The sequence below is a fragment of the Paralichthys olivaceus genome, chromosome 12, assembly GCF_024713975.1.
Source record: "Paralichthys olivaceus isolate ysfri-2021 chromosome 12, ASM2471397v2, whole genome shotgun sequence".
NCBI classification, from domain to species: Eukaryota; Metazoa; Chordata; class Actinopteri; order Pleuronectiformes; family Paralichthyidae; genus Paralichthys; species Paralichthys olivaceus.
In genome coordinates this window covers 10,155,525-10,169,620 of record NC_091104.1, presented here as the reverse complement: position 1 = coordinate 10,169,620, position 14,096 = coordinate 10,155,525, and the positions used below count along the sequence as shown (strand labels likewise).

General features: G+C 41.5%; 1 protein-coding gene across 4 annotated transcripts in view; it reads right to left on the bottom strand.

Annotated features, from left to right (window-relative positions):
* myo10l1 (myosin X, like 1) overlaps positions 1-14,096 on the bottom strand; it is a 98,665-nt gene that overhangs the window by 75,142 nt on the left and 9,427 nt on the right. For all 4 annotated transcript variants that reach the window (XM_020097886.2, XM_069535876.1, XM_069535878.1 and 1 more), the window contains exons 2-3: positions 10,409-10,507; positions 1,751-1,909 (exon numbers count right to left, since the gene is read on the bottom strand). In XM_020097886.2, coding sequence (XP_019953445.2) covers positions 1,751-1,909; positions 10,409-10,507 — 258 coding nt within the window. The remainder of the gene's footprint in view (positions 1-1,750; positions 1,910-10,408; positions 10,508-14,096) is intronic.

Genomic DNA, 14,096 nt, shown 5'->3' with positions numbered 1-14,096 from the left:
TCTTGAACTCCTATGGGTTTTCATCCCTAACCCTAACCCTAATCACAACCAAAAAATCAAACACTAAACACAACCCTAACCCTACCCCTTCCAAAGGTCGTAGAAGCTCGGGGGTGGTACCAATGGATCGGGCATAGCCACATTAGTGGAGATGGAACCAACTTCCAAGTCTCTATGACCTACAGAAAAAAAGTTATTGAAGAATATCTTGAGCTCCAATGGGTATTCATCCCTAACCCTAACCCTAATAGCAACCCTAACCCTAACCCTAATCACAACCCTAACCCTAACCCTAATTGCAACCCTAACCCTAACCCTAATTACAACCCTAACCCTAACCCTAATTGCAACCCTAACCCTAACCCTAATTGCAACCCTAACCCATATTAGGGATTAATTGGAATAACTCCGCGCTGCTTGCTCGAAACGTGCTGAAATTCGGTGTGGTTGTGTGGCAGGCTACCCTTTATTAATCATGAAATGCACAAGTCTCTAGGACTTTCAGAAGAAAAGTTATTCAAAAATATCTTGTACTTTTTTTTATAGATTTGGTGGTTTCACCATTTCCGAAAGTCGTAGAAGCTCGGGGATGGTCCCAATGGATCGGGCAGAGCCACATTAGTGGAGATGGAACCAACTTCCAAGTCTCTATGACCTTCAGAAAAAAAGTTATTGAACAATATCTTGAACTCCTATAGGTTTTCATCCCTAACCCTAACCCTAATCACAACCAAAAAATCAAACACTAATCACAACCCTAACCCTACCCCTTCCAAAGGTCGTAGAAGCTCGGGGGTGGTACCAATGGATCGGGCATAGCCACATTAGTGGAGATGGAACCAACTTCCAAGTCTCTATGACCTACAGAAAAAAAGTTATTGAAGAATATCTTGAGCTCCAATGGGTATTCATCCCTAACCCTAACCCTAATAGCAACCCTAACCCTAACCCTAATCACAACCCTAACCCTAACCCTAATTGCAACCCTAACCCTAACCCTAATTGCAACCCTAACCCATATTAGGGATTAATTGGAATAACTCAGCGCTGCTTGCTCGAAACGTGCTGAAATTCAGTGTGGTTGTGTGGCAGGCCACCCTTTAATTTATCATGAAATGCACAAGTCTCTAGGACTTTCAGAAGAAAAGTTATTCAAAAATATCTTGTACTTTTTTTTATAGATTTGGTGGTTTCACCATTTCCGAAGGTCGTAGAAGCTCGGGGATGGTCCCAATGGATCGGGCATAGCCACATTAGTGGAGATGGAACCAACTTCCAAGTCTCTATGACCTACAGAAAAAAAGTTATTGAAGAATATCTTGAGCTCCAATGGGTATTCATCCCTAACCCTAACCCTAATAGCAACCCTAACCCTAACCCTAATCACAACCCTAAGTATATGCTCCATTGAAAGAAAAAATTCCGGGTCTCACTAATTTCTAAACCCTGGCTATGGTCCGGGTGGCCAGTGGCATTATTTCCATTCATGTTTATCCATTCAACCCATTCTTGTGAACACAACATCTCTAGAACACCTGGTGGCAATTTCTTCAAATTTGGTACAAAAGTTGAGGATGAAGTGATTAGAGTTGAAAGGTCAAAAGTCCTGGTGCTGGTAATTCTGGTTAAGGTCTAATTGCCATTGGTAATTCTGGTTAAGGTCTAATTGCCATTGGTAATTCTGCTAAAGGGGAGTGGTGCTGTAACAACACACTCATACACCACATGTCTTGGTATTCAATTCACTTACATAGATGTTATCCTTCTGGTAGCGCTGGTACAGGTTGTGCATGATGGCGGCCTCGTGGAGCTCGGCCAGCGCTGACATGTCCTCCACCCCTTCGATGCTGGACTGGTGCATAGCGTACACCCGCTCCCTGGTGACCTCGGCCTGCTGCAGGTACAACACCTGGGACACACCAAGGCAAACATACTGTCACTTATCAACACTTCACATACATGTAAATATCATATTACAGGGTTATATTGTATACAGCTTTAGTTGATTTATATTTATAAAAAATTTATATTTTGGATCAGACAATGGTGGAAACTGTTAATTAAGTTTTTTATTATTACTTGTTTGTTTCTTATGATGGTTTTCCTAGAGGACAAAAAGAAAAAAGGGAAAGGTGTTTTTCAAACCTTTTCATTCTGAGTTGAAAACAAATCCTTGATATACAGCTGTAAAGCTTGTGATGCTGCCTACTGAATGATAAAGGTAATATCTAGAGATCAGAGTAAAGACGGACGACAGCACGTTGCAACAGGACGAAAATCCACATGATGAGAACGCAGGGCTCCCCCGTTTCATCTATGTCATCTGTCACCATGGCAACGTGAGAGTCGTCTGGGACAAGGCGGGTGGAGAACCTGACTGTGTGAGGAACAAAAGATGAAGAAGAAGAAGAAAAAGAAGGAGGAGGAGAAAGTGAGGACAGAAGGAGAGAAGTAGAGAGAGTGTAAAAGATCTGATGTGGCATCACCCGACAGGTGAAAGCAGCTCACGACAATCCCCATCTTTCTTTCATGTATATAGCCCACATGCACACACACACTCACACACACACACACACACAGAAAAAAACAGTACTGGACATAACAGTGATTGTATTTCAGCATCAAGGTAATTTCCAGTGAAATCTAAAAGAAACACGTCCTTTACAGTACTGATTGTGGAGGTGAAGGGGCGGAGAGAGCACCTTCACCTGCACCACAGAGGATCAGTCAGCACAGGTGAGAGCTGTTAGGTGATTGATCCTCAGACTTGAAAAGGCACGAACACGCAATGGTTGGACTGGTTTGTCTCTGGCTGTCGTGATGGGAACCCCGTGGCGTGGTCTACTGCCACACTGATCTTTTACTGTGTGTGTGTGTGTGTGTGTGTGTGTGTGTGTGTGTGTGTGTGTGTGGCAGATGTGTTGGAAGTCTGTTGAGAGCAGCACAGTGCCACGCTGTAGACATTTTTAAATAAATCTATTTCACTCCAGTAACAATGTCCTCCACTGCTCAGAGCTGCAGTCAAAGCTCTCAGAGCAAAACAACATACAGAGGTATTGTATCATTTCCATCAGCACCAACTGTTTGTACATTTTGTTTGTTTGTTGAGTCCACATGGAAACATGTGTGCTATGTACACCAATATACTGTATTTACGTTTGTTTGCAGCAGGATTACATCAGATTTCCACGAAACCTGGTGGAAAGATATGGGATGGGCCAAAATAGAAACCATTACATTTTGGCACAGATGTGGACAAAGGGACAGACCCAGGAATTAATGTGTCTTGGTGTTTACATCTCCAGTTTTTACTTTTGCCATATGTACAAAACATGTAGCAGAACAAATGTGGACAAAGCAGGAATAAATACATACAAATAAAAACAAATGAAAAAATGAAAAGCAAAAACTGTGAAAATTTTATATAAATTTGATAAATGAGACCAAATTTCAGGGACTGTCTCTTTTTAATCATTAGTCTTTGCAATTAGAAATTTTAAATTGATGAGAGACTTATTTCCAGGAAGGAGAAACAAACGGTAAAATAGCTTTTTCATTTTTAAACTTTCAATAATATAAATAATCATTACTAAGAACCATTTAACTGGTATTTAACAATCTCATTTCTTTGTAAATGTTGTCACTGCATCCTCAACTGTCATTTCACCAACATGTTTTTCTATATCCTCTCCTCTCCTTTGATTTAAGGTCTGTTTCCTATCGTCCCTTGTTCCCAAAAAACAGTTAACACAGGTTTAGTTTATTCTTCTTTCTTGCTTCTTAATCTCTGCTGCAGAGTCGTGTTCGCTCGTGACTTTCACATGCACCTGTGTGTGTTTTCATGTGTGTATGGTACTTGCTGCATGGGAGACACTCTTGTCTGAGGGATGTGATGCATTAACATGCTTGTTAGTCATGGCTTGTACAGCTGCTTCCATATTGACTCAGTGAATTCCTGCATTTGTGAGGGAGAAAGATGATGGAGAGCCTCTCAAATGATATCAAAGTCCATCAGATTCTCTCCCTCTATCCCTTCTACTAACTCTGTCCTTCAAATCCCTCTCAGTCTTTGTCTTAATATTTCTTTTTTAATTCTGCTTGTCTTCATGTCTCAAACATCACTTCTCTCTCTCTTCTCTCCCGTCACTTGTCTTCGTCCCTTCCCCCTCTCTGTCATTTGCTTCTCTTCTCTCTCTGTTCTCTCGATCCCTTCCATCCCACTCTTCATTAATTTACTCTCCTCTATTCTTCCTTCCCCGCACTGTATTTTCCCACATTTCATCCTCCCATGATATTCTTTCTTCCTCTTTTTTTCCTCTTTTTCCGCTTCCTCCACTTCCTCCGCTTTATAGCTGGCTCCCGTAACCTCCATATTATATTTCTGATGTATCCCCTCAGCCTGGTTTATTCATGTTTTTCCTGATCTGACTATCTAACATGCATGGATTGACAGTGTGCTCACTCATACAGATTCACTTAATGTGGAAATGCCTCAATCTAAGATCCTGACCTGTAATTGAAGGTTTACTGAACAATTTCAATCTGAAAGTCAAGCATCCTTTTACAATCCAGAGTAAATTATTGTGCACCAGAAAATAAGGCTTCAAACACACACATACACACAACCGAAACCTTTCCCTAACACATTCATGCCTAATCCTAACCTTAACCTAACAACAATTCACATTTTACCCATTATCTTAACCAGGACCTAAGAAATAACTGGGACAGAAAGACTTTCACTGTAACATTAAAACAAACAAGTTGGTGGGCTACTCTCTGGGTTTTAAAATAGCCTCCAATGCCAAAGCTTCTTTCAAATACAAAGACTTTAAACAGCAGCTACAGCATAGACGTTCAGAGAATAAACATTCAGGAAAACCCATCAACGAATAATTCGGAGGAGAAGATACACAGACGAAAGAAAGTAAGTCAGTGACTGAAATAAAATGGAGCTGGAGTGAAAGAAAAAAATCCTTCCTGATCATTCTGGTGAGTTTTAACACACATTTTGTCTGCGGCTCCTTAGTGCACATTAACACACACAAGTGCAACACACACACGTGAGCATAATGTACTGTATGTGAAGCAGATGCACTCACAATAAGTTTGACTGCGTTTGAAATGGGTTTCTTCATTTTCAATAATTCATAATTGGAGAGAGAAGCGATAGAGAGAGAACAGAGAGAGAGAGAGGGTGAGAGAGACTGACATACACTGACAAAGAGAGAGAGAGACAGGATGAGATAATGTCGACATAAAAGCGTCTCACTTCAGGAGATGAAGTGTGGGAGATTACATCAATATTTAAAAGTGGCTCACAAATAAATTTTCATTTGTTTTAAACGTAAAGATTTGCACCACACGCCCCCCACTTCCTCCCACTATCCAGAAATGAAGCTAAAGTCCCAGATACAAATGATGCCATCATGCGCGCTTGGAGTCTGCCCAGTAGCGATCCGGGGGGGAGCCACAGTAACGAGGTCGCACCAAAACAAACACGACATCCTCAGCATTTGACCCTGTGAACTGGTGTCCCCACATCTCACTGAGCATCCACCATGACTATTGTTGTCTATTGAATACGATCTATTGCAACATTTGTACGATTTGGTCTTTAAATGGGATTTGTTGACATCAATCACTCGCTCAGACACACACTACACTTCTTCTCCTGTTTCATCATCTCCACCATGCAGCACAATTACACCATTCTTAACCTGCTTTGTTCATTTCAACACAGACACACACACACACACAGCGGATGCAATGGTCTCCCTCTAAAGCCTCTTCATCTGACTTCACAGATTAGCTGCAGAGAGAGGAGAGCAGGCGAGAGAGATGAAGACAGAGAGCTGTGGGCACAGTGACCTATATATTCTGCAGGCCTATATTCGCTAGCGCTGAATACAGTATCACACGGCACTTTACACACCTGCAGCTCTCCTCACTGACCTTGGATAGGATAGGGTGTATTATCAAGATACCAATATGACCCCACATAAGGTGGGTAGAAACCCTCCTACGCTGCTTGCTACACACACATTGTCTGTTCAGATCCATTTCCGCCAAGGCGCAAGTGCATCAGGCTTTTAAAGGGAATTGGAGAGGGCACTAAAACACACCCATGATTAATTAAGAGTGAGTAAAATCCTTTTGAACAATGCGTCTAGTGCGGAGACCTTTTTTACTGCCATTAAACGCAAATGAGAGGCTGTACTTAGGGTAATGAATGTTCATTATTATAATGCCATAGCGTAAAAAACACCAATATCGTAGTTTTCAATATATAGAAACTGTTCTCTGCTGTTTCTTTTCCCACAGAGTTGGTTTGAGAAAAAGAGGTTAACAACAAGATTTAACTGTGTTTATACGTCCTCTGCCTCACAGCACTGGAGGGAATAACACATTTCATAAGCCATCACCCTGTGGGATTCTGCAAACCACACTCATCCAAGAGGGATCACAGCCTTGTTCCCTGAAGGTGAGAGACGGACAGAGAGCAGGAGACAGTGTGTGTGACCGTAGTTACAGTTGGTGTGTGTTCGTGTGTCTGTGGTTTTGTGGGCCAGTTTGACAGAGTTGAGTTAATCTCATTATATGATGCTAAACGAGATGAGTAACTATGAGGTCCTCTGAGGGTTAGAAATCTAAAACTGTGAAGGGGGAATGTGGGTCAGGAGATCACACAGCAGCATAAGCTTGTTTCTGAGCCAGATTAGACAAAACAAGTAATTTCTGCGCTTTTCATTAGATGCATTCAACATAGTGTGTGTCACTTTTTCTCGTGTATGTGTGTCTGTCTGTGTGTGTGTGAGTGTGTGTCCGAGAACGCAGTTATGTTGTGTGCTCAGAAGGAGCAGAGGCATCCCCGCAGCATGTTCTGTGCTCGCGTGAGCCCTCACTGCAGCTTTCACGCTAGCTACTGAAATCCAGGTCACATAATACACATTGTACATAACTCATCACAAACGTCACCTCAGAGTGTGTACGTCCAAGTTTGTGCGTGTGTGTGTGTGTGTGTGTGTGCATACACTGTGTAAGAGTGGAGTTCTCTCTTGGTCTACACATTGTTCCCATGTAATGTCCCATGGGGATGTACATGTCCAATGCAGGTATACATTAAGACATCAGGATAAAACCACAGCATATGAAGGGGGTCTGATGCTGTGACTGTATCCATGGCAACTAGACAAGGAAGATCTCTGAAGTGTCTGAACATCCCTGATTATAAATATGAGATTTTAAATATAACTTTTCATACATTGTGAAATGTAAATATATTCCAAGTTGAATCTTTTGTTCAGTATTTAAAAAAAATTGAATTAACTATTAAATATGAGAAGTCAAAACAGGAAATCACCAAATTTGAAATTCTGGAAAAAGGCGATATTCTCAGGCAGAAACTAAATCATTTAACAAAAATCATGTCTCATGGCTCAATTAAATAAATAATTAATTAAATTTCAGCTACACAGTGATATGAGTCACATTCCTGCAGTTACAAATGAAAACACGGGACACTTCAATGAGATAATCTTTTTGACAGAGACATATTAATCCTAAAATTCAGGCTCGTCAAGCCCAGTCTGCTCTGATTGGCCAGCTAGCATACTCTGTTTTGATTGGCCAACTGCTTCCAGTGAATTTAGAAAATGTTTCCACTCTATTATTTATTAAGCATTCATGCTCATTCGCTGTATTATCTTCAGTCAAATCTTTGTGTTCTTTCTATATCTAGAACCAGTTCTTTGCTGACCCAGATTCACCACAGGTTAATTCAAATTTCATCTAATCTGATTCTAATCTAATCGTATTTTCTACACAGTACGCTATAGAGACTTTAAAGGGAAAACCTCTGATCATTGATGAGATATTTGTGCATGATCTGGGATTTGACCAATCCAAGGAGATTGGTTTAGCTCTTGATTCATCAGGCAATTTAACTTCCAGCCTTCAACAGCAAGGACCTGGTGCTGGTAGTTTTCATTAGATTGTAGACTTTTCATAATTAGTAACTACATTAACTGAACTGTGCCCCAATTCGGGGGCTGCATCCTTCGAAGGACAAATAGCTACACAGCTGCACAACTAGGCTGACTCCTTTCGAAGGCTCCTTTTAATTGCAGCTGACAAATGCATCCTGCCATTACTGAGAAAGAAGGATCCAGTGGGTGGATCCTTCTCTGGCCAACCTGTCCCAGGATTCATTGCGTGCCAGTGACTCTGTCTACTAAAGCCATGCCTTCATACATCAAGTCCTCCGAAGGATGCAGCCCCTGAACTGGGACACGGCTAATTGTAAAGTCCCTCCATGAAAAGTTCAGCCAGCATGAAGTCAAAACTTACTCACATGAGAGAATAGAAAAGTGACAATGAAACACACACCATCATCCCTGCACTGTCTACTATACTTTTCATGAATGAATCGTTCTGTACTGTCAATATTCAGTATTCAAATATTGTTATACGGCAGCTCAATTGTGGGAAAGCAGTGTAAAATCGAGGATGAATGATTGGGTTGCGAAGTATCTACCCTCAGCAGTGAGCTGTGCTGATTTAACATGATAGTTTTGCAGCCACAGCATTGGTAACGCAGAATCTGTGATTTGGTGAAGTGGGTCAGAGTCTGTAGATTAAAGAATGACTGAAGAGCAGGGAAGAGAATATGAGGAAGAAAAGAGTGAGGGGATTATAAAACAAGCAAACATTTAAATTTTTTAAATGTGTCTACTTTGTCTTTGGCATCAACATGTGAGTCATTTTTTATCGTTTTTACTCAAAAATGCTTCTGGGATTCACCGAGTGTCTGTGGTCACTGAAGTCTGACCAGGATCAGGGGGTGGGGGGTCACAGGGCAGAGCCACAGGGAGCGATGGGGGTCCTCATGCATGGGTCAGACCCCCCCCCCACACACCCTGCTGATTCCTTATCAAATATTCACCAGCTCCTGCAGAGCAAACATTTAAACACCACCGGTTAGGAGAGAGGGAGGGCAGAGGGAGGCAGGGAGAGCCGGATGGGGGCTGGGGAGGTTACAGACATTCATAATCCAGAGTGGAGAGAACTCCCATAGCCAAAAGCCTGTCTGTCCCCTGCCATGTCCCTGAACAGGAACTCCGAGCTACAGCTACATAATAAGACGATGCTTTTAGAGCAGCAGCGTCTGGTCTTTGCATGTTTCAAAAGGAAACACGGCTTCATTGTACAACTGTGAGGATGGATGTGGATGTTCTTTAGGGGAATAAATGGAGTATTGAGACTCTTGAATTCAGGCTGAAGAGCCAAGTCTATTATTAGCTCCATCTAAATGCTGCCAACTGGAGCGTGTGTGTGTGTGTGTGTGTGTGTGTGTGTGTGTGTGTGTGTGTGTCAAAAACATCAGCAATCCAAAAAAAAAATTTAATCCAAAGAGCAATGTGTGCATGTCGCTGCTCTGATACAGATTAGATGAGCACATGCACGTGCGCACATACCCATAATGAGATTTATACATTCAATTCCATTATTTTGGTGGGGGGGGGGTTGCATGTGCTGTTACAGGGCAGCTGCATGGCGACACTGACATCTGACAATCCCGGAACAAGCATGTTCATATTGCTCCATATCTCTCCAGGCTCTCCTCTGGAGGCTGAATGTGTGTCAGAGATGAATTTTGCATATGAATGAGAAGGAGGAGGACGACGAGGAGGAGGTAGGAGGTATGGACAGGAAAGTGGAGCATCATGAGTTTCTATCGATCCACACATGGTGAATGAGAACCTGCAGCGCTGCCTCTTCTCTCTGACCTTTACGTGAACACACAGCAGGTGAACCATTCCAAGCAACGACTGCAGCTTTAGCTCAGCTGACACTGTTTACTTCTCCTGCTCAGTTTAAACTAATGAAATGTGTTTTCAATTGCATTTTTCTGATCCATTTACGAAGTTTTTTAAGTTAACAGTCATGTTGCATAAGTAAGTTTGGCTTTCAAAGTTTACTTCGACAATTTATATTCAGTTTTGAGTTAAAACAAGTTGATAGTCTTGAGGTTTAAGATGCTGATCAAAAATAACATGTTCCATCTCTCCCTTTCCCTAATTCCTACTGTCGACTCTGTGATAAAGTTATAAAATGCAACTAAAACTTTTTTAAAAACTACTTTGCAAATAAACCAGGGTTGCCCGTTCATCTCAAAGCAAACAATAGCATTGGGGCAAGTACTCACCTGTAACAAAATAAGAAAATATTTCCATATTTACAAGAAGACGTGCTGTATTATAATAAATTCATTATCAGGGTCCATTTACAAGCATCCTTTCCTTAACACAATCTAGCCAGTTGTCAGTATGATCACTTGGCCTTAGTGCTACATTCAAGCCCGATCTGAAAGACATACACCAGCAGTGTGAGTGTTCACATCTCTTACCTCGCCATAGTCAGTTGTGACCACAAGGGTTCCATCTCCACAGGAGTTTACAGAGGCCGGAACGAGCTGCTCCTTCTCCCGAACCCAAACACGGGCTCCCTGTGACATACAGAAACATACAAAGATTAAAGTTAAGTTGTGACATGTGTACAAATAAAGGGATATATTTAGTTACATTAAAATCACAAACCCAGACATCAGGATTTAAAAAGGATCATATATGATAAACTAAACTGAACTTCTTTGGATGTTGGACTGCATCATGAAATAAAAACAAGCTTGTATAATAGATCTGCTTAGACTGTGGGAAATATTCACACATATTTGTCAGTGTTATCTGACATTTTATAGCCAATCATCTTGAAGCTGAATCATCTCTTAAAATTAAATGATAAATGAATTAGCAGATCAATCAATAGTAAAATATGATTTGGAGCTGCAGCTGCAGTGGTTTATTGAATCACTTTATTGCACTGATTCTACTTTGTCTCAATAGTGACAGTAACTGACAGGCAGTTAGACCTCTTACTGTAACAGAATCAAGTACTGTACAGTTCCTCCAGTGTGTTTCTGTATGATGAGTGTGCATGGCTGCACAGACAGATGTGTTTAATGGGAGTCAAAGACTAACATCTGGATTTTCTATCAATGTGAAGCAACACTGCTCGAAATGTGTGTGTGTGTGTGTGTGTGTGTGTGTGTGTGTGTGTGTGTGTGTGTGTGTGTGTGTGTGAGTGAGTGTATTACTTGTGTTGTGGGGACCTAAACATGTTGAACAGGGACTTGTCTTCCCTATGGAGACGAAAACCCAGTCACCATAATGTAAATCATTAAATTCTAAGGTGAAGAGGTGAAGACATGTTTTTGGGGAGTGGGGGGGGGGCTGTTTGAGAGTCAGAGGAAGTGTGCCCTTCCTGGACCTTTTCACACACACAAAACCCTCTTTCACGCAGACCCTGACCTCTGACCTCCAACCCCTAAAAAGGGGCACAGCGTAACAGTGGAGAGAAGAGAGGAGGAAACGAGAGCAGAGGAAGAATGAGAGACCGTCCCAGATCTACTGAATACTGTACGGAGCAGACACTGGATCATTTGTGAATTTACCAAAGCACAAGCTCAGATGTCAACAACAACCATAATGCTCAATGTTTCATTTGTATGGCCCCTCTCTCGTCTTGATCGCCACTTAAAGCACTTCACAACAATTTGTCATTCACCCATTCACATACATTCATACAGTACATCTATGTGGAGCACTTTCTCCATCATTCATCACTCACACATGTCGTTGGGGGCAAACTGGGATTCTGTATCTTGCCCAAGGACATGCACAAGACTGGGATCGAACCACTGACCCTCTATTTAGTGGACAGCTCGCTCTACATCCTGAGTAACAACCCCCCCATAATAATATACATACATACATAGGGTTAGGATTAGGGCGCATTCCTTAATAATACACATTTTAATTGAATTGTAGCTTTTATAATCTGGAAATTTTTTATTAAGAATTCATTTTTTGGGTCATTTAACAAAAAATAAATTGTGCACTATTGAATACAGTTTAACATAACTGATTAATAGTTATAGTTATTTATTTTTTAATTAAAATATCACATTCAAAGGTTTCAGCTTCTAAATTGTGAGGATTTGTCACTTTTCTCGGTGTCATTGTAAACAAAATATTTTGCTGTTTTGTAGAAATATTCAGACAAAACAAGACGTGTTTGTGTGATGGGCATTTTTTACCATTTTCTGACACTTAACAGTCATTGAACGTTCTATTGATTAAACAATCTAGAATATGATCGCAGCCTCAATACTAGGACAAAGATATGTCTTCTTAAATGTGAAGACGAAGAAGAGGCTCGAGTCCTGAAGAGGCACCAGATGTGAGCATCTGAATGAACTGAGCAGCAGGGGACGGACGGAAATGAATTGTTGTAGCAACAGATGGTCCCACACCCCCGAGCATTGCCTGACAACTGTAATTTTGGTATTTTTATTCTTCTCTCTCTTTTTTTGCATCTTTTTGCCTTTTTGTGCACAAACACACACAAACACTCAGATACACTCACAAATACACACCCATACGCTCACACTGATGATAATAGAAAACCAGAGTTGTGCCCCAGGATACAGAGTTAACCAGGCAGAGAATTATTCACACTCACACTCACAGTACACCACGCTGTACATGGACTTTACCCTACTTTACGGTTAAGGCGCCAAAGGTGAGGTTTGGGGGGAGAGAACGTCTGGATGCTTTAAAGCTGCTGCTGTTTTCTAAAGATAAACTCTAGTCATCATTGCAACTTTGCAGCCTCAATAACACTGGACGTCCGTCAGCCCCTCCACTGACACTTTGCCATTGTGGCATAAGCATAAAGGCACTGTTAAGCATTTATATTGTTGTGTTGCTGTGTTATTTGTTTCATGGAATCTACTTTTTGAAGATGAACGGGGAGTGTTGTGAAACCAAATTTCCCATTCTGGGTCAAACTAACTTACAATGGGAACCTTATTTTATATTGTGCTTATGTTTCAAAATACATGAATTTGGAAATTACAGGATTATAAAGCTTGAGAAACATGTTAAAACAGAATATTTCTCATTGAGATAATCAGAAAAGTTGCCTGCATTCTTGCAGTACACACAGGCAGAGTGCGAGCTGAAATTACTAGTCAACAAATCAACAGTCGGAGCATTCAAAAACAAAAAAAGGAAAAAAATAGATAAATAATATAAACTGCAAACATAAGTGTCAACACATTAGTGCACATTGTTAGTCTGATGGTTTTGAGTTATGATGCTTCAAATGAAACTGTTACGCTGACGACATAAATGTTTTTCTGAGTCTGTCCGAGCTCCATAATTCACTCATAGACTCTATGAATTCACTGCATGTTAAATTAAATGCTAATTCACTTTGCATGAACGAGCCTCGTACATCGAGAATCACTTGGTCGAATGAAAAATTCAAGAGCCTCCTCTGCTCTCTCTCTTTCTTGTTCTCTCCTCAGCAACTCTCTATATATAGCTCTCTCTCTCTCTCTCTCTCTCTCTCTCTCTCTCTCTCTCTCTCGGGCCGTCACATTCCAGCACAGGGAGCCGTTACAATGGCGATGATGCTCTGACTTGACCTGATGACCTCCCTCAGGCCGTGAGGCTCCGTGCTCACAGTTCAGCAGCTCTTCACTACATCCTGTTTTAACTGATAAAACGACCTCTGACCCCACTTTGGGCCTCTAATACTGCTCCTTAAGCGCCGGCACATGTGGCATAAATAACACTTTACATACCTAAACTCTTCTTTCTCTGTGAAGTCTCTGCCTCGTTCTCCACAAGGAAGAATATAATTGCTTTCTGTTATCTGTCTCTCATTTAAGTAAATGGGTCTCTAGTCCCTGGATCGATGTCCGAGCCGTGTGCAATCTATGGGGCAAGCGCAGTGAAACGGAGACAGAAGGTTATAAACGACCTGCCATCATTACAACCTACACCCACCAACACCCTTGTCCATTCCCTCCTCTTGGAGTCCTCGCTTTTCCCCTCCCCCTCTTCCATTACAGGGCCCAGACAGGCAGCAATGGTCGTGCATGATAACAAACTCCAGGTCTGTCTCTGTAAAGCGTTAGATGTGCAAAGCTGTTTTCAGACATGAACTCTGGGAAATGTTTGGCAAAT